This window comes from Trifolium pratense, linkage group LG3, assembly GCF_020283565.1.
Source record: "Trifolium pratense cultivar HEN17-A07 linkage group LG3, ARS_RC_1.1, whole genome shotgun sequence".
In the NCBI taxonomy this organism is placed as follows: domain Eukaryota; kingdom Viridiplantae; phylum Streptophyta; class Magnoliopsida; order Fabales; family Fabaceae; genus Trifolium; species Trifolium pratense.
Window position 1 is genome coordinate 32,254,513 of NC_060061.1, and position 21,440 is coordinate 32,275,952.

Sequence of the window (21,440 nt, forward strand, 5' to 3'; positions counted from 1 at the left end):
GCCAATTGCATACATATTGACTGAGAGACTGAATTGTTTATCCAAGTAATAACCTTTGAATTATTTTTATTCCATGTTTTCAAAAGCTCCTGCATATTTATCAGCATCCTTTTTATCTGTTGGCTTAACATAAGTTCCATCAATATAACTCCACATATCTTTTCCTATGAGAAAATTTTTCATTACATAACTCCAATAAGGATAATTTTCTCCATTCAATTGGACACTAATAGATTGAAGAGAATCATCTTTATCACTAGCCATTGCAAACAAACAAGAGCTAAAACACTACAATAGCACTTATAACCGAAATGAAATCAAATACGTAATCCCAAACTTCAAAGTTAATACACCTTTAATTTTGTTGAGAATCAGTGCAAACAAACAAGAGAACCAAACAAATTCTAAAACAACCTAACACAACAACAGGACAAAATTCTACCCACAAAATCCAAATATTGACTAATAGTTAGAAATAGCCAAGTAACAAAGGGGATAGGAAACTGATGAAGTATCAAAGTAAGTATATAATTATCGTATCCACAGGGATTGTTCCGAATCAAATAGGGGTAAATTGGTATCATACGAGAGTAATTTGCAATAAAATAAATAGGGGGAAGTGTTCAGATTTCAGACTTGAGAAAGTAAATGACAAGAAAATAAGGTTTTCTTTCAAGATGCTAAGGCGATTGGATCTTTTCGGTTCATCTGGTCACTATTGTCTCGGATATCTCATGCGTATTAACAAATTACAAACTTAGTTCCATGATTCGATTAAAATAAATAACTATGTCCAATGTCTTGGTACATAGTCCTCTCAATTGATTATCAATCCCTAATGTCTTAGGATGACCTATAATCAATTGAGGTTTGTTTCCCTTTAATCCTTGAATTCACAATTAACAAACCTATATGTCTAAAGAATAAGTTAATTGTACAATTATCTCTAGGTCAATCAATTCGTTTCTAATGTCTTAGTAAACAAACAATTATAATCATCAAACAATTCGCGACGTTGTATAAAGCATTAAGAACAAGAGATAAAAGAATGAAACTAACTTCGTAATTATATTAAAACATCATATGAAATTCATGGTTCAAGACAATAATAACTAGAATCCCCTAGGATCCAATCATAGAGTTTAGTTACTCATAATCATAGAAACAACAATAATTAGAGTGAAAGAATTCATTACAATGAAGAACAATGAAGAAATTCGTGCTCTGATCTTGATCTCAAAAGTGCCTCTGTCGCCGTCAAAACTGTCCAACCCTAATTCTGAACAGAAAAAGTATATATATGATGTAATCTGCGTACCGGCGCCCCGCGCCAGCCCGTCTGCGCTGCGCGTAGACTTACAGAATCTTCAGACAATTCCAGCATCATTTCTGCGCGGCGCGCCAGCTTGGCAGAATCTACAGACACTTCTAGCAGCTTCTGGGCGCGGCGCGTGATGCTTCCTGGTCTAGGCGCAGTATACTTCTATTCCTTCACTTTTTAGCCTCAAATCCTTGTGTTCCGAGCATTCTTGTCATGATTCTTTTCCTCTTTATTCTTGCATGAAAACATACTAAATGCTATCTAGAAATGCCCTAAAATGTGGTTAAAACATAGTAATGACGTGAAGTCATCAGAAACCAACCAAACACATATGAGAGTGATCATGAGAACAACACCGATCCAAAATAAAATAAAATTGAGAGAGACAACAAACAGAACTAAAACTTACTGCATAGATCAAGGAGCAGTTGCCATCAAAATTCCAACACCCTAAAGGAATCGACCAAGCTCTGATACCATGTTAAGAGAAGAGATTATTCATAGAGAAAGAGAAAAAGGAGGCTAGGGTTTTTACATTAGGATAAAACCAAGTTACAATACAATAAGTTATCTTATGAATATATAGTAAAACACAATTGACAAGACTACCCTTAGCCCGAATACATCCAAAAAGCTCAATTACATATTCTCTAACATTTATAAGCACAGGTTATATATCGAATTTGTATCACTCGAAGTTCAAATTTCTTATCACTTTGACAAATTTAGTGTTGGGAGTTGTACATGTATTTATTTATTTTTTTGGTACATGTTGTACATGTATTTTCATTGTATAAAATACAATTTCAATGTATTTGGTATCCGAATGGGAAGACAAAAACAGTATAATAGTTTTTTTTTTTTACGCAAACAAACTTAAAGACATTTCATTTATAATAATAGTTACAATAATATAAAAAAAAACAACAAAATCAACGTGAGCGGTTAGGCTTATGTCTCTACACATCATCCACCACCATCTTACAATCCATTCAAATATTATCGTGTTGAAACCCATCAAAACAATCCATTCAAGGCCTTTGAGTAATCCCGATGATTTCGCCTCTGTTGCTGTAAATATTCCACTGTCATGGCACGAGAATGTTGTTATAGACTCACCATTTTCGTTTCTAAGACAAGTTCTCATGCTCACCTTTTTATCTATCGTGAAAATAGTTGCATCAGTATTGCACTTGAGGAAAGTTGTTGCTCACGGTGGTTGCCATGTTACTGGCTGAAACTGTTGCCTTGTTCCTTCATTATTTGCTATAGTCCGGTTAGCACATTTCCAGCTCTGCAACATGTTATTTGAGGGTCCTATTACCTCAATAACAATCTCAACTTTATTCTTCCACATATGCACATGTCTTCTTCCACAAACTCCACGTCCTCATTACGAAAGACACCAATTGATCCTCCACTACAAGAAAATATCAGATTAGCTACCACAATTTCGCTACAAATCATATTTGCGGTTAATTTCAAGTTACAGAAGTGACTTTTTACTACCAAAATAGTTGTAACAGTTATTACTTTACTATTATTTAGGAAAATTCTAAAACACCTTTTTCCAACAAAAAATATTAAATAAAAAAGAAAAGAAAAGAAAAGAAAGAATCACCCTCTCGACTCTCGAGAACTCTCTCCAACCCAACGATTTCGGAAACTCTCCCTCTCTCACTTCACTTCACTTCACACAGTTACAGAGAGCTTCCACCGCCGCAGATCGGAAATGTCTCCGCCGGAATCACAACGCAATCCAATTCCCTTCCTCCATGAATAATCCTGATACCTCTTATCACTACTACTCCATTTCGTCCATTTCGTTGCTTCGCTCTCTGATTCTCCTCTCTCCGTTAACAGTAACGGACTCCTAACTCCTTCCGTTACAACAATTTTCGCCATCGCTAGGTTTTTTCTCATTTCACTTCAACGATTCAACTCCATCTAACTCCGAAAACGCAATTCGATTTTTTCAATTACTGAAGGTACACGAATTTTCGGTTTAATTTAACTGTTTAATTATTTATTTTGATTTTGTGTGTTTTTCCGGTTGTTGATTTGAGATTTTGGTGATAGAAGGAAGAGATTCGAAACGACTTGCAATTTGTGATAAAGTTCCGGAAAATTTCGTCAAGGTATTGTTATTTATCATGCTGCTTTGGTGTTAAATTGAATGTTTATGAACTTAGTTTTTTTTTAAAAAAAAATTATACTGTGTTTAGTTGAATATTTTGTGTGTTATGCGCATAGAATCATATGAATTTGTTGTTGATTTTGAATGTTACTTGATTGATATATGACACTGATAGTGACAGTGCGTTACGGACCGCAGAATCACAGGTACATTCTTATGTTTATGTCAAAAACATTGGTTTCTCCTTTTGTATTTGATTTAAGGAATCAAAGCCACTGTATCTGTTGGATGGAAGCTTTTCAGCATTTTAAATTGAATATTTCCTCTAGGATTATAGTGAATTGTAATGCAGCCAATGAACTTAATTTGTTTATCATGCAGCCATTTAACTTGTTATTTGAAGCAGACACCAAATTTGTTTTAAGCAAATATGATGGTTAGAAAGTATGCTTATAGCCTCAGTTTCGATTTTTTAATAGACGATAAATAATTGATAATTAGCTTGGATTTTGGGCATGGATTCATAATTAGCATTTTATAATTATAATTTTTTTGAAAAGCTTGGATATTGTTGCGAAATTGCTAGGATATTTAGCTAGAGATTTATTGCGAAATCGTTGTGACAATATCCTAGCGATTTAGTTAGGAAACACAAACTTTTGAACACTATTTAACTAGGTATTAATTGGGAACTAGCTAGGATATTCTTTATATTAGTTGCAAATTAGCTAGGAAATATTTTGATAGGTGATTTGCCGCCCAATCCATGCTACGCCCTATATGACAGCTAATTCACAACAAATCGGTAGCTAACTCTGTTTTACTAGAGATTAGCTACGAATTAGCTAGAAACGCCGTCGTAGCTAATCCCGTATTTTCTTGTAGTGCTCATTGATTGCGAAAGACACCAATTGATTCTCATTGAATGTCTTCAACATGTTAATAAAAAAGTCCTTAAAGCATTCAACATTTGCAATTAGATTTTCTATATGAGGCCATATATATGTTGATGCTTCCAACATAATATAATTTCCGCACAACACAAAAAGAGATGCCATACAACACAATTTTCTTCACAATCAACTCCTTTTCTTGTTAGTTTTGTCTACTAGGAAGAAAATCTCTTCCAAGCCTTCGCATAAAATGTTTTACCTTGAGAGGAATAGATAGTGCCCACAATTTATTCCAATCACCTTACCTAAGCACTCCAATCTATCGATATATCAAAGTAACCAGAATACATATGCATCTGGATTTGCATTGTTGACGAACTTAGTCACTGTATGAATCACTAATTAACCGAAGCGGATATGTCAATTCAATCAAACAAACACCGCACGAAGACGAAAAATCAAACAACGTTGCACTGAAACGGCAAAATTACAAAAAAACACAAGAAAATCTTAATCTACGTGAAAATAACTTATTTAGATTAAAACAAATAAAAAAAATTCATAGGGATAATTTTAGGTAAAAAAACCCAAAATCACCATTTTTATTGAAATAAGATGGAAGAAAACTTGAAGAGAATGAGGAGCTTGTCTCTCTAAAAAATCAGGGCCGCCTCTGTAATCGTGAAACTTATTATATTTAGTTAAAATTATTATTTTAAATAAGAGTTAGGTTAGAAATCATGATAAGAAGATAAATTACTAATTTAGCCCTATAAATATAATTTAAAATATGAAAATTGAAATCTAATAAAAATAATAATTTATTTATGGGTATGTTTTTGGTACCTGAAATCATGATAAGAAGATAAATTACTAATTTATCCCTATAAATATAATTTAAAATATGAAAATTGAAATCTAATAAAAAATAATAATTTATTTATGGGTTAAATATGTTTTTGGTCCTATGGCTATGGTTTCCCAAAATTTTCATTTTAGTGCCTGAAGATTTTTTCACACTTTTTAGTCTCTGAAGTTTTTTCCGTCAATGTTTTTATTCCCTACTTTTCATTCAACTCGTGTATACTTTCACATTTTTTAATGATTTTTGGTATTCGTGTTTATAATATCATAAGAACATCTCCGATAAAATTTTTAATTTTTTTAACATAAGATTCAAATAATGTGCAAATTTTTTTTTGTATTCATGTTTATGAGTTTTTATGTGCAAAAAACTAAAAAATTCATATTTAATTCATCTTTTATTAAAAAAATTTAAACTTTTGTAACGAATATTCAAATAATGTACTAAACATGACCGCAGAAAAAAAATTTAAAATGATGTGCACAAGTTGAATGAAAATTAGAGACTAAAAACATTGACGAAAAAACTTCAGGGACTAAAAAGTGTGAAAAAAATCTTCCGGGACTAAAATGAAAAATTCAATGAAACTATAGGGATAAAAAACTTATTTAACCCTTTATTTATTTTTCGAAATTAGAATATTTAAAAATAAATTTCTTATTAAAAAACCATATTTCATATTTGCTTTCATGGTTGATAAATGGGATTTGAGCACTTCTTCTCATCTACTCATCTCTATTATTAAGCAAGTCACATACACATTCTTTCTCCCAGCTTGCCGAACTTGTGGAACTCACCATACAGCCTCCCATGTTGTTTAAGGGGGTGGTGATATAAGGATTAAGCTCATTCCTCAACCATGGAGTATTCAAAGTTGAGATTGAAGAACCATGGCATATTTTCCACCGGTAATCATGCTTCAATAATATTTGAGATGACCAGACGTTACGCCAACGACGCTCCTAGGAAGTCCCCATTTGGAAAATATTTAGCTTTGAATTTTTTTGACACCATAGCACCCGGGTTGGTTAAGAATGAAGAGGAGTTTGACACACACTCAGTTTCTAATCGACATATGCCAAACAATCAATTCATTCAGAGAGTGCATTTGATTTGCAAAAAAATAAGGGACAAAAGAGAACAAAAATAGTTATCCAACGTTTGATTTAAAAAAAAAAAAAAAAAAAAAAACAGCACAAAAAAATCATGAAGGACAGGACAACTGTCCACTTTTTTGTTACCCACTAAAGTGGGGGATGTAACGACCCATTTTTCATATTCGTATGTTTTATTAAATGTTATTTTATTTATTAATTGGCTTTTATTATTTTAGTGAGCGGCGAATAATTATTTAGCCGAACGTAAGTTATTAGGCGCGAGAACCTTGTTTTGGGCTTAGATGGGCGTGAGAGGCATGGGCCTAAGCCATTTGGGCTTGGTTCATGACAAATGAGAAGTAGTATAAGTATCAAGTCAAACATATGAATAGTTTCACAATTCATTTTCTTTGAACTTTGAGTGAGTAAGAGCAAGATAGAGCTAAGCTAGGGTTTGATCAAGAGAGAAAGCTTGAGCAAGAGAAGGCTTGAATCATCACCAAACTTAAGGTAAGAGATTAGAATTCATGATTCTTGAGTGGTAAGGAGAGGGGAGATTGTCTATGTCTCCGTTCCCGAACTCTCCCACTCAATTTCTTTTAGATTTTGATTAAGCTTTTGTATGTGAGTATGATGTTCTTCATCATCACTTTGTATGTGTTAATCACTAGCTTGATTCCATGATGAATATGTATGTGTTTGGATCATTTTTGGAAAGTTTATGAAAGTTACTTAAAACTCAAGTAATTGGCTTGATTTTGATTGTTAGAGGTATTTGGATGTTTGGAAGGGATGATTAATGTTCCTTGATACCATATATGTTTGAAATGACTGTTTATATGAATTTATAACATGTTTGGATGAATTTTTGAGTTGATTTAAGGTTAAACCGCCTTAGATAACTCAAGAACAGATATTCTGTTCTGGTGTGGTTCGCTAAGCGACCAGGAGTTCGCTGTAGCGAACAGGTTCGCTGGATCTCGCCGAAGCTCGCTATGAGCAGGTGGTTCCCGGGTGTAGTTCGCGTAGGCTCGCTAAGCCTTCGCTCAGCGAATAGTTCGTTGAAGCTCGCCAATGCTCGCCATGAGCAGGTGACTTCCTGGTGTGGTTCGCCATGTCTCGCTAAGGCTTCGCTTAGCGAAGGCCTCTGTGACAGCAATTCTTGTTGATGTTTGTAAGTGTGGTTAGGCACTTGTAACATGGTTTAAGAGTATCCTTACATGATTGTTGATACATGTTGATACTGTTAATGCTTATTGTTAATCGTTATATGATTGATAAACGTGTATGCAATAAGTTGTAGCTTAATGTGAGCAAATGTTATGTTTTGGCATTAATTTGCAATGTTAAGTGAATGTGTTAGGATTGTGTTCCCGCATTCATAAAAGAGTAGCTTCGAGCTAGAGAAATATCATATTGATGATATGTGTAAACATACATGCATTCATGTATATATATGTTGAATTGGAAACTAGGGTTCCAATAGATTTAAATGGATTTTTGAGTCCATAAGGAAGCCGAGGATCGGATTAGATGAATCCATAAGATCTAGAGCTGCTATCCAGCAGGATATAAAACTGTTTAACTTATCCATGAGGGATATGAAGGTTTGGTAAGTTCCGAACAATCCGGCAAGATGTAAAACTGTTTAACTTATCCATGAGGGGTAAAAGGCAATTGGTACCACATGCATTAGTCGTGTCTAGGGATGGCATGACATAGAATGATTGGCATTAGATACATTAGGGTAAATGCGCATATATTTGATAAATGGTATGTGACATTATCTGGTTGAACTGTGCTAAACTTTATTAATTGATAACTGTTTGGTGCGATGTTTTGACGTGAGTTAGAATATGTATGATGTAGTTTGAAAGTGTAAGACCTTTCTTATACTCGTATGATATGCGGTTATGTTTTCTAACTCTCTGCTTTGTGTTATTTGCTGGACCTTTGGGGGTTCAGATATTCAGGCTGAGGACGGTGCCGACGTTTAGACTGCGGTTTTAGCGTGGTGTTGAAGTACCTTTTGGTGAGGAGACTTAGAATAGATTACTCCTCTTAGTACTAGCTTTTGACTAGAGTATGTAAATAGTAAATGCTCTGGTAATGTAACATCGAGTCGGGGTTTACGCTTGGATTTCATCGTATATCGGTGTTACCTTTTGATATGCTAGTTCTTGTATAAGTGACATCCTTAGGGATGAATTTGGCTTATGTATATATATATGTATATATATGCATGCTTGGTTTGATTGGAATCCGCTGTTGCTTTTCATGTTAAATTTCATGATGCTCTGTGTGTATGCTTGTGTTTTAATTACCGCGTGGCACTCTGCCTTTACACTTGTTGAAAAGTTTTTAAAATTACGTTTTTAAGGGTAGTATGGGTTAGGGTGTTACAATAGTGGTATCAGAGCAGGTCGGTTCGTGTGAACCAATTAGGACTTTTCTTTTCCCCGTATGAGCATGTGTAGGGAACACTGTTAGTACTTTCTAACGTCTAGTTGTGATTCGTTCAGGAATCATGGCTGCTGCAAGAACGAATGCTCAGATTGCGGAGGCTTTGGCCGCACTCACCAACATAGTGGTTAGAGATCATCAACCTGGAAGAGAGGTAGAGATGAGGTTGGAACGGTTCATGAAGCAGAAACCGCCAACATTTACCGGAGGTTACAACCCGGATGGAGCTCACAAGTGGCTGGAGGAACTTGAAATAATTTTTGAAGCAATGGATTGTTCCGAGGAAGGGAAGACAACCCTTGGGACATATGTGTTGCGCGAGGAAGCGAATGTGTGGTGGAAGAACGCCAAGTTGAGGCTAGGACCCGGTGGTATGGCTATACCATGGGCAATGTTTAAAAGAGAATTTTTGGTTAAGTATTTTCCTGTGGATGTGAAGAATAAGAAGGTGGTGGAATTCATGGAGTTGAAACAGGGAAATATGACGGTAGCTGACTATGCCGTCAAGTTTGAGACTTTGTGTGCATTTAGCCCGCATTACAACACTATGGAAGCGGAGAACGACAAGTGTGTGAAGTTTGAAAGCGGTCTACGTCCAGACATTAAGCATATGATTGGATTTTCACAGATAAGGGATTTTGCGACCCTTGTGAACAAGAGTAGGATCTGTGATGAAGATGGTATGGCAAAGGTGAACTACTATAAGGTTGTGAACGACCGAAAAGGGAAAGGACAAGAGCGCGGAAAACCTTATGATAACCGCGGTAGGGGTAATACAAGTGGTGGTAAGAAGCCGGTGAATGGAAGTTGTTACAAATGTGGAGAGCGGGGTCATATGTCGTATGATTGCCCGAAGAAATTGGACAAGTGTTTGAATTGTGGGAAGTTAGGCCACAAAACCGAAGTATGTAGGACAAGAGTGTTTTGTTTCAACTGTGGTGAGGAGGGCCACAAGAGTATAATCTGCAAGAAGCCCAAGAAGGTGATGGGCAAGGTGTTTGCTTTGAGTGGAGAGGATGCTGGCCTTGAGGACAATCTCATTAGAGGTACGTGTTTCATCTATGACACTCCTTTAATTGCGATTATAGATACGGGAGCGACGCATTCTTTTATTTCTTTGGATTGTGCGAAGCGTCTTAGTATTCCTTTAACGGATATGATGGGTAGGATGGAAATAGAAACTCCTGCTAATGGTTCAGTGATTACCCGACAAGTATGTCGTAACTGCCCCGTAACCATTTTTGGTAGGCACTTTGGTATGGATTTAGTGTGTATTCCACTTAGTGGTATGGATGTGATTTTTGGTATGAATTGGTTAATCTTCAACCGGATTCATATCAACTGTCGTGAGAAGGCCGTTGTTTTTCCGAAGCCGGAGGAGAACTTGCATTTGATGAGCGGGAAGGAAGTATCGGAAGCGTTGAAAGAACATGCCGAGATGTTCATGATGTTTGCATCATTGAAACTCGAAGGAGGAGTTAAGATAGAAGAGTTACCGATCGTTTGTGAATTCCCAGATGTGTTTTCGGATGATATATCTGATGTGCCTCCAAAGCGAGAGGTAGAGTTTTCTATCGACCTAGTACCTGGAACTAGTCCGATATCGATGGCGCCGTATCGAATGTCAGCGTCTGAGTTGAATGAGTTGAAGAAGCAACTTGAAGAGCTGCTTGAGAAGAGGTTTGTTCGACCGAGTGTTTCGCCATGGGGAGCGCCGGTATTGCTTGTAAAGAAGAAAGATGGAAGCATGAGATTATGTATAGACTATCGTCAGTTGAACAAAGTGACGATCAAGAATAAATATCCACTCCCGAGGATAGATGATTTGATGGATCAACTAGTTGGAGCTTGTGTGTTTAGTAAGATAGATTTGAGATCTGGATACCATCAGATTAGAGTAAAGACGGAAGACATACCTAAGACTGCATTTAGGACGAGGTATGGGCACTACGAGTATTCAGTTATGCCGTTTGGTGTGACCAATGCACCTGGAGTTTTCATGGAGTATATGAACCGAATTTTCCATTCATTTTTGGATAGATTCGTGGTGGTGTTCATTGACGACATTTTGATTTACTCAAAATCCGAGGAAGAGCACGAGGAGCACTTGAGGATTGTTTTACAAGTCTTGAAGGAGAAGAAGTTGTATGCCAAGTTGTCAAAGTGTGAATTTTGGATGAAAGAGGTGAGTTTCCTGGGGCATATAATTTCAAGTGGAGGAATCGCGGTAGATCCTGCGAAGGTTGACGCTGTGTCACAGTGGGGAACGCCGGAATCTGTTTCAGAGATTAGAAGTTTTCTTGGTTTAGCCGGTTATTATAGAAGATTCATCGAAGGTTTTTCGAAGTTGGCTTTGCCGTTAACCAGGTTGACGAGGAAAGATCAAGCGTTTGTTTGGGACGGTAATTGTGAGGAGAGCTTCCAAGAGCTCAAGAGAAGATTGACTACTGCACCCGTGTTGATTTTACCTGATGCCAAAGAGTCGTTCGTCGTGTATTGCGATGCTTCGAAGTTAGGACTTGGTGGAGTGCTTATGCAAGGGGGTAATGTAGTAGCATATGCTTCAAGGCAACTGAAGGTTCACGAGAGGAACTATCCAACGCATGATTTGGAGTTAGCCGCAGTGGTGTTTGCTTTGAAAGTGTGGAGACACTACTTGTATGGATCGAGGTTTGAAGTGTTTAGTGATCACAAGAGTCTGAGATACTTATTCGACCAGAGGGAGTTGAATATGAGGCAACGAAGATGGCTCGAATTCTTAAAGGACTACGATTTTGAATTGAGTTATCACCCCGGAAAAGCCAATGTGGTGGCCGATGCATTAAGTAGGAAAACTTTGCATATGTCATCATTGATGGTGAAAGAGTTAGAGTTGATTGAAGAATTCCGAGACTTGAGTCTTGTGTGCGAGGTTACTTCTACGAGTGTGAAGCTTGGAATGTTAAGATTGACGAATCCTTTTCTTGAAGATATTAAAGAACGTCAGAAATCGGATAAGAGATTGATGGAGAAGATGGTACTCATCAATGAAGGCAAGGAGACCAATATCAAGATTGACGAAAGTGGAGTCATGAGATTTCACGGAAGAATTTGTGTACCGGATGTACCCGAATTGAAAAGAATGATCATGGAAGAAGGTCACAGAAGTGGTTTGAGTATTCATCCTGGAGTAACCAAGATGTATCAGGATTTGAGGAAGTTATTTTGGTGGCCGGGAATGAAGAGGCAAATTTCTGAATTTGTTTATTCATGCTTAACTTGTCAGAAATCGAAGATTGAGCATCAGAAGCCGTTTGGTTTGTTACAACCAATGTTTATACCCGAATGGAAATGGGATAGCATTGCAATGGATTTTGTGGGAGGTTTACCAAAGACCAAGAAAGGTCACGAAGTGATTTGGGTAGTGGTAGATCGTCTGACGAAGTGTGCTCACTTCATTGCTATCAGGAAAGGTACTTTGGTGCCTAAGTTGGCCGAGATTTATGTGGAGCAGATTGTGAGGCTACATGGTATTCCAACAAGTATTATTTCGGATAGAGATCCGAGATTTAGTTCTAGATTTTGGGAAAGCTTGCAAGAAGCTTTAGGAACGAAGTTGAGGTTGAGTTCAGCTTATCATCCTCAGACAGATGGTCAGTCGGAGAGAACGATACAATCCTTAGAGGATTTGTTGAGGGCTTGTGTTTTGGAGCAAAACGTGAATTGGGATTCTTGTTTGCCGTTGGTAGAGTTTACGTACAACAACAGTTACCATTCTAGTATCGGAATGGCACCGTTTGAGGCTTTGTATGGGAGAAGGTGTAGGACACCTCTGTGTTGGTATGAAACTGGAGAAGGTGCAATTCTTGGACCAGAGATTGTACAAGAAACAACAGAGAAGATTCGGATGATTCGTGAGAAGATGAAAGCGTCTCAGAGTCGACAGAAGAGTTATCATGATAAGAGGAGGAAGGACATTGAATTCCAAGAAGGGGATCATGTATTCCTACGAGTTAAATCGACTACTGGAGTAGGACGTGCATTGAAGTCAAGGAAGTTAACATCGAGGTTTATTGGGCCGTTTGAGATTTTGAAGCGAGTTGGGAAGGTTGCGTATAGGATTGCATTACCGCCATCATTGGCGAATTTGCACGACGTTTTTCATGTATCACAGTTGCGCAAGTATGTGTCTGATCCGACACACGTGATTGAATCGGACGATGTTCAAGTGAGGGATGACTTGACCATCGAGACTGTGCCTTTGAGAATCGAAGGGAGAGAAGTGAAGAGGTTGAGAAACAAAGAGATTGCATCCGTGAAAGTCGTGTGGGGAGGACCGGCTGGTGAGAATGCGACGTGGGAGTTGGAAAGCAAGATGAGAGATTCTTATCCCGATCTATTTCTAGGTAATTTCGAGGGCGAAATTCTTTTAAGGGGGGTAGGATTGTAACGACCCATTTTTCGTATTCGTATGTTTTATTAAATGTTATTTTATTTATTAATTGGCTTTTATTATTTTAGTGAGCGGCGAATAATTATTTAGCCGAACGTAAGTTATTAGGCGCGAGAACCTTGTTTTGGGCTTAGATGGGCGTGAGAGGCATGGGCCTAAGCCATTTGGGCTTGGTTCATGACAAATGAGAAGTAGTATAAGTATCAAGTCAAACATATGAATAGTTTCACAATTCATTTTCTTTGAACTTTGAGTGAGTAAGAGCAAGATAGAGCTAAGCTAGGGTTTGATCAAGAGAGAAAGCTTGAGCAAGAGAAGGCTTGAATCATCACCAAACTTAAGGTAAGAGATTAGAATTCATGATTCTTGAGTGGTAAGGAGAGGGGAGATTGTCTATGTCTCCGTTCCCGAACTCTCCCACTCAATTTCTTTTAGATTTTGATTAAGCTTTTGTATGTGAGTATGATGTTCTTCATCATCACTTTGTATGTGTTAATCACTAGCTTGATTCCATGATGAATATGTATGTGTTTGGATCATTTTTGGAAAATTTATGAAAGTTACTTAAAACTCAAGTAATTGGCTTGATTTTGATTGTTAGAGGTATTTGGATGTTTGGAAGGGATGATTAATGTTCCTTGATACCATATATGTTTGAAATGACTGTTTATATGAATTTATAACATGTTTGGATGAATTTTTGAGTTGATTTAAGGTTAAACCGCCTTAGATAACTCAAGAACAGATATTCTGTTCTGGTGTGGTTCGCTAAGCGACCAGGAGTTCGCTGTAGCGAACAGGTTCGCTGGATCTCGCCGAAGCTCGCTATGAGCAGGTGGTTCCCGGGTGTAGTTCGCGTAGGCTCGCTAAGCCTTCGCTCAGCGAATAGTTCGTTGAAGCTCGCCAATGCTCGCCATGAGCAGGTGACTTCCTGGTGTGGTTCGCCATGTCTCGCTAAGGCTTCGCTTAGCGAAGGCCTCTGTGACAGCAATTCTTGTTGATGTTTGTAAGTGTGGTTAGGCACTTGTAACATGGTTTAAGAGTATCCTTACATGATTGTTGATACATGTTGATACTGTTAATGCTTATTGTTAATCGTTATATGATTGATAAACGTGTATGCAATAAGTTGTAGCTTAATGTGAGCAAATGTTATGTTTTGGCATTAATTTGCAATGTTAAGTGAATGTGTTAGGATTGTGTTCCCGCATTCATAAAAGAGTAGCTTCGAGCTAGAGAAATATCATATTGATGATATGTGTAAACATACATGCATTCATGTATATATATGTTGAATTGGAAACTAGGGTTCCAATAGATTTAAATGGATTTTTGAGTCCATAAGGAAGCCGAGGATCGGATTAGATGAATCCATAAGATCTAGAGCTGCTATCCAGCAGGATATAAAACTGTTTAACTTATCCATGAGGGATATGAAGGTTTGGTAAGTTCCGAACAATCCGGCAAGATGTAAAACTGTTTAACTTATCCATGAGGGGTAAAAGGCAATTGGTACCACATGCATTAGTCGTGTCTAGGGATGGCATGACATAGAATGATTGGCATTAGATACATTAGGGTAAATGCGCATATATTTGATAAATGGTATGTGACATTATCTGGTTGAACTGTGCTAAACTTTATTAATTGATAACTGTTTGGTGCGATGTTTTGACGTGAGTTAGAATATGTATGATGTAGTTTGAAAGTGTAAGACCTTTCTTATACTCGTATGATATGCGGTTATGTTTTCTAACTCTCTGCTTTGTGTTATTTGCTGGACCTTTGGGGGTTCAGATATTCAGGCTGAGGACGGTGCCGACGTTTAGACTGCGGTTTTAGCGTGGTGTTGAAGTACCTTTTGGTGAGGAGACTTAGAATAGATTACTCCTCTTAGTACTAGCTTTTGACTAGAGTATGTAAATAGTAAATGCTCTGGTAATGTAACATCGAGTCGGGGTTTACGCTTGGATTTCATCGTATATCGGTGTTACCTTTTGATATGCTAGTTCTTGTATAAGTGACATCCTTAGGGATGAATTTGGCTTATGTATATATATATATATATGTATATATATGCATGCTTGGTTTGATTGGAATCCGCTGTTGCTTTTCATGTTAAATTTCATGATGCTCTGTGTGTATGCTTGTGTTTTAATTACCGCGTGGCACTCTGCCTTTACACTTGTTGAAAAGTTTTTAAAATTACGTTTTTAAGGGTAGTATGGGTTAGGGTGTTACAGGGGACAACTTTTTGTCCGGCGGACAAATAAATGAAAATACGCTTTTGTTCAGCAGATAATTGTCCTCTTCCTTCTTGTTATTCTCGAAACTTATCCGTTCCCTTTTTTCATTGCAATCTTATATGCTACCCAGTGCACTGCAATTCATGTCTATCACTATACACACAAATTCATGCAACAATATTCAAAAGATTAAAACTTTATGAAACTTAATTGATATAAAAGCATAAACTGGATAATGGGAAACTCCAAAACCCGTTTAAAAACATAATCAAAACCAAACATCAAACAAACGAGAAAAATCCTTGACCCAACTTTTCCAATATCTTTAAACCAACGCAACCTGAGTAAGTGGACGCGATAGCAAAGAGGAAGAAAGTGAGCGAGAGCTTGAGATTACGAGGGAGGAAAGGGTATTACAATAAATTTTGTATTTTTTTCTTGTCCTGTGCACTAATCATCAAACAGAGTACAATATAAAAAATTGTCCTGTAACTCAGTCACTTATCCAGTACTGTTCTGTCTAGTAACTATTCTTTTACAGATCAAACGCACCCAGAATGTCATACAATTCGGACGAGCTTGTGACACAACTTTTTGGATTAGAACAACGCCTAGGTCAAGTTTAAAGGCACCAATCTTAGACATATAATAATTTCCATCAAAATTTGGAAGAGCAAAAGATGGTGTTTCAATCACAACTCTCGTCAAAAAAATCGTAACTTAAGTTTGTCTAATTGTATACAAATAGTTTGGGTTGGGTTGTGTTGCGGTTATTCATACAAAGATTTTTTTCTTTAGAGGGGTAATCTTGACAAAAAAAATATTCTTTTTATTAAATCATTTTTTTAATAAAAAAACGTTTTTTATTCTTGAAAAAAAAAATAAAAAACAAAAAATCTCAATTATTAGAGAGATTTGATTGGTTAAAAAACGTTTTAAATTGGTAAATGAATTATTTTAAATTCATAGAACATTTTAAATTGTGAGAGAACATTTAAAAAAATTTTGTTTTTTTTTTCAAGAATAAAAAACATTTTTTTTTAAATGATTTAATAAAAAAAAAATTTGGTCAAGATTACCCGCTCACCTCCCTTTCGGCAAAAGTTAATATGCATAAGGGGATGTTTATGCATGGTGCATAAGCCCAGAATTTCTCGCGCGCCCCCCAGAAATTTCTCGCACGCCCCCCCCCCAGCCCCCCCAAAGGCTCGCTATCCCCACCCCCTTTCTGCTGATGCACACGTTTTGTTTTTATTTTTAGCCTACTAGGCCTGAAAGCCCATATTGCTACGCGCGCCCCCAATTGCTACGCGCCCCCCCATTTTCTAGCCCCCCAATTTCTAGCGCACCCCCAGGTTTTTTTTTTTTTTTTTTTTAGATTTCTAGGCGCACCCCTCAGAATCAAATTTGAACGGCAATGAAGAACGTATGAATTAGAATCGAATTGGGTAGCTTGGTTTTTCTTTTTGTGATGAGGTTTTTTTTAGTGATAAAATATTTGTGTTTTTGCTGAATGGAGACAAAGTAGAGTGATTAATTTTTTTATTTTTTTTTTATAATTGTTGAGTGATTATTGGTTAGAGAATCTTGAGATGTTAATTTGGTTCAGTAATAGTAATAATAATGAAGGAATATTATTTCAATAATACAATAAATTCAATATTAAAAACACAATATTGATTTCAATAAACACATAAAACCATTTTATAATACAAATGGTTTCACTTTTTAACTCTCTGAAACCATTTAACCAGCATAATGGTTTCCAGGATTTTTAAAACCATAAAAACACAATATTGATTTCAATAAACACATAAAACCATTTTATAATACAAATGGTTTCACTTTTTAACTCTCTGAAACCATTTAATCAGCATAATGGTTTCCAGGATTTTTAAAACCATAAAAACACAATATTGATTTCAATAAACACATAAAACCATTTTATAATACAAATGGTTTCACTTTTTAACTCTCTGAAACCATTTAACCAGCATAATGGTTTCCAGGATTTTTAAAACCATAAAAACACAATATTGATTTCAATAAACACATAAAACCATTTTATAATACAAATGGTTTAACTTTTTAACTCTCTGAAACCATTTAACCAACACAATGGTTTCCAGAATAATTGTAACGAAAATTCACTGTTCATCTTCTCTTACGCGAAACAGTGAAAACGTGATCACTGTTCATCCGCGATCACTGTTCATCTTCTTCACCTTCTCTCACGAACTCACACATTCTCTCACGAACTCCGATTCCAATTCATCTCAGAAATTGCAAAACTCCGATTCCGATTCCGATTCATCTCAGAAATTGCAATTCGTTCTCGTTTTCGTTCGATTCAAGAGAATCGATTTGTAAGATTCCGATTGGAAAACGAAGATAGCGAGAGCGAAGAAGATTGAAGAGCTTGCAGCGGTTACATCGATGATGGTTTGACATGATTTTAGTTTAAAACTAACTACTAAAATAATTAACCATACATAATACTCTGAAATTTATCCCTAATCAATAAAATAAAATAAAATTCAATCAATCAAAATTAAAAGCGTGATAAAAAAAATTTGAGGGGTGCGCTAGAAATCTAAAAAAAAAAAAAAAACCTGGGGGGTGCGCTAGAAATTGGGGGGCTGGAAATTGGGGGGCTAGAAAATGGGGGGGGCGCGTAGCAATTGGGGGCTAGAAAATGGGGGGGGGCGCGTAGCAGTTGGGGGACGCGCATAGCAATTATGCATGGTGCATAAGCTTGGGCTTATGCACCTTAACCGGACCCCTCCCTTTCCTCCTCTCCATCTACTTCGAACCAAACACACCCTAAACCACTTAAACTTAATTACATTCCTCTTGGACATTAATTAATTTTTTTTTTTGGGCGATAATAATAGTGTTTGATATCATATAGGATTCACATTTTAACAGTATAAAATTATAGAATGTTTAGTAAAAAAAAAGAAAAGAAAAACAAGATGAAGATTATAGAGGTTGTGTGATTGATGGTACTTGTTGTTGCAAAGGGGTAAATTTGTAAAAGAACATCAAAACAACGAGAAGTAGTGTATGTTAAGAAATACCGGGAGGTCCAGATAGTAATATTTTAGTAAGCCCAATAAGCTTAAACCTCACTGTCGAATTTGCACCCAAACAAAAACCCGAAAGCCTCAAAGAAAGACTATATATACACATAATCGTTTTAGGGTTTGGGTCTCGGTTCCTGGGTCATACGCGCTGCTCGAAGACTCGCAGCTATGGGGAGAAGTAAGCATTTCCCAATCAAACCCTAAAAATCAATGTTATCTCAATTTCTCGTCTCTGATTTTATCTTATATATGATTTTTTTTTCATGAATTTTCCTCTTTCAATCGATTATTTTCTGTTGTTAAGTTTTCAGTTGAAATGATTCATATATCGTTATTAAAAATGCTTAGATTTGTTATGTCATGTTGTTTATCAATCCATGTATGAGTTGTTATAATAGTATTATTGATTTCAATTTGGAAGTTTATTATAATTTTCATTGAATTTGCATGATAGTAATAATGAATGATGTATGATGTATGATTTAGGACCTGCAAGATGTTATCGTCAGATCAAGAACAAGCCATACCCAAAATCACGGTTTTGCCGTGGTGTTCCTGATCCTAAGATCAGGATTTATGATGTGGGTATGAAGAAGAAAGGTGTTGATGAGTTTCCTTTCTGTGTCCATCTTGTTAGTTGGGAGAAGGAGAATGTTTCCAGTGAAGCATTGGAAGCTGCTCGTATCGCATGTAACAAGTACATGTCGAAATTTGCTGGAAAGGATGCTTTCCACTTGAGGGTTAGAGTTCATCCTTTCCATGTTCTTAGGATTAACAAGATGCTTTCGTGTGCTGGAGCTGATAGGCTTCAGACTGGTATGAGAGGAGCTTTCGGAAAGCCACTTGGTACTTGTGCTAGGGTTGCTATTGGTCAGGTTCTTCTTTCTGTCCGTTGTAAGGACACCAATAGCCATCATGCACAGGAGGCTCTCCGTCGTGCTAAGTTTAAGTTCCCTGGTCGTCAAAAGATCATTGTTAGCAGGAAGTGGTAAGTATTACTTCTGTTGATTCTGTTTTTTTAATTGAACCCAACTAACATGACTTGATTTTAAGAATTTTATATTATAGTATATAGTTTTGGTCTGCCTCCATTGTATTTGAGTATTTGAATAGATTTTGTTCTGTTTTTATCATAGGATATCTATATTTGCATTGGTTTTACATTCATTTTATATGTTTGTTCAGGGGTTTCACCAAGTTTAACCGTGTTGATTACCTCAAGTACAAGTCTGAGAACAGGATTTTGCCTGATGGTGTGAATGCCAAGGTAATTGATGCCCCTGTGGATCTACTTATACATGTTTGAAATTTCATGGCACAGTTGTTTTCTTGATGGAGACATTTATTTATTTTTAAAAGTTTGGATCTGTAGTAATGTGAAACTCTTTGCAATTGACCTATTTTTTGAGTCATCAAATTTACAAGTTTCTCGTGGTTTTGCAGCTTCTTGGGTGCCATGGACCATTGGCTAACCGTCAACCTGGAAGAGCTTTCATTGATGCTAGTACTCCTACTGCTTAGGTGGTCTGTTATTTGGAAACAATTGTCTTTCATCAGAATAGTTTTGGATGATTAATTTTAAGTTTCTTTTTGTTTTGTCTGTAATATTAAACCATGTGAGATTGTTTCCGGTTTTGCGAATTACTTTGAATGAATGGTTTTTAATTGTTTTAATCTGTTGCCTTTGATAGGTGTTTGTTTGTCGTTTGATGATGGTTGTTAAGTTGCTTCTTTGTTGTTCAGCTAACTTTGAGCTAGGCATATATCTGTTTAATCTTCCTTTTACACCTTGAAATTTTAACCATATATAAAGAGGTGGCCAATTCCAGTTAACGTGCTGGTCTTGGTTGTTTGTGATGTATCAAAAAAAGCATACAATTGAGTCCAGGGTTTCAAGAAAATGTTATTTTGAATAGTTTTTAGGTGACCCGATTGTAAAAACCTACCCAAAGCCTTCTCCTTTAGGCAAGCTGGTGACCCAGCCGAGACATCAACAAGGATGTCAAATTTTCGTAAAGCCTAGATCACGTTACTGAAAGTCTGAAACCCTTCTTTCTTCATCATCTCCCTCACTAACCTCTATTGTATGTAATTACAGCAATTTATCATCTTAAATGTGAGAAAATAATTTTGATAGTTATAACATTCAGCTAAGTAAGAGGCTCTTACTAAGAGCCATCAAAATTTAGGTAGGAGATTAATTGATAAGTTTTGTAGGATCTTTCAAACTCGTCATGCATTAATTTAGTTCTCAGGGCATCAGAGTATCTCAGTTGAATTGAAAACGAACTTTGAACTATTGTCTTACAAGCATCAATTTAGTTCTTATGTTATGGACTCTCCTATTGTATTTGAACTATTTCTAAAGTATATAAAACTTATCAATCCTTATTATATTTGACAGCTTAAAAAAAATTTGACAAAAAAAGAGACTACTTATTATATTTACTTTAGAGATTTTTAAATTGAAAAGAGAGTAATAATTTAAAGATTAAAATTGATAGTTTATTCTTGTGTGCCTCCTGTTAACACCATCTTTGTGACATTTTCATCATTGTTCCTCAATTAGACTGCGGAGAAATATTCTCTACATTTTATTTTTCCATGTTCTAGATTTGACCGAACTCTCTTTTCACTGAAGATGATCCAGTTTTAATATTTAGTGACATGCTAACATTAGACGTTAGGCACTTTAGAATCTTTAATCGACGAAGTTAGCTACAAATTCATATATGCCACAGAAATAGCTACATAAGTCAAGGCTGGCGACGAAATTTAAGAAACGGTGGATCAAAATGAGATGATAACTTTTTGGAAGATCAAAAGCAAATTTCACAATATTTTGAGGACATGAAGACATACTCAGTTTTAATCATTGAAATTGTTAAGTTTTTAGCTTG

At 36.3% G+C, this 21,440-nt stretch overlaps 1 protein-coding gene across 1 annotated transcript; it reads left to right on the forward strand.

The window, feature by feature from the left end:
* Nucleotides 1-18,581: 18,581 nt before the first annotated feature.
* On the forward strand, nt 18,582-20,214 carry LOC123913393 (60S ribosomal protein L10-like). Its single transcript, XM_045964116.1, has 4 exons — nt 18,582-18,718; nt 19,027-19,528; nt 19,726-19,807; nt 19,984-20,214. Exons 1-4 carry the CDS (start codon nt 18,709-18,711, stop codon nt 20,059-20,061), a joined length of 672 nt encoding a protein of 223 aa, XP_045820072.1. The 5' UTR covers nt 18,582-18,708; the 3' UTR covers nt 20,062-20,214.
* The last annotated feature ends 1,226 nt before the right edge of the window (nt 20,215-21,440 follow it).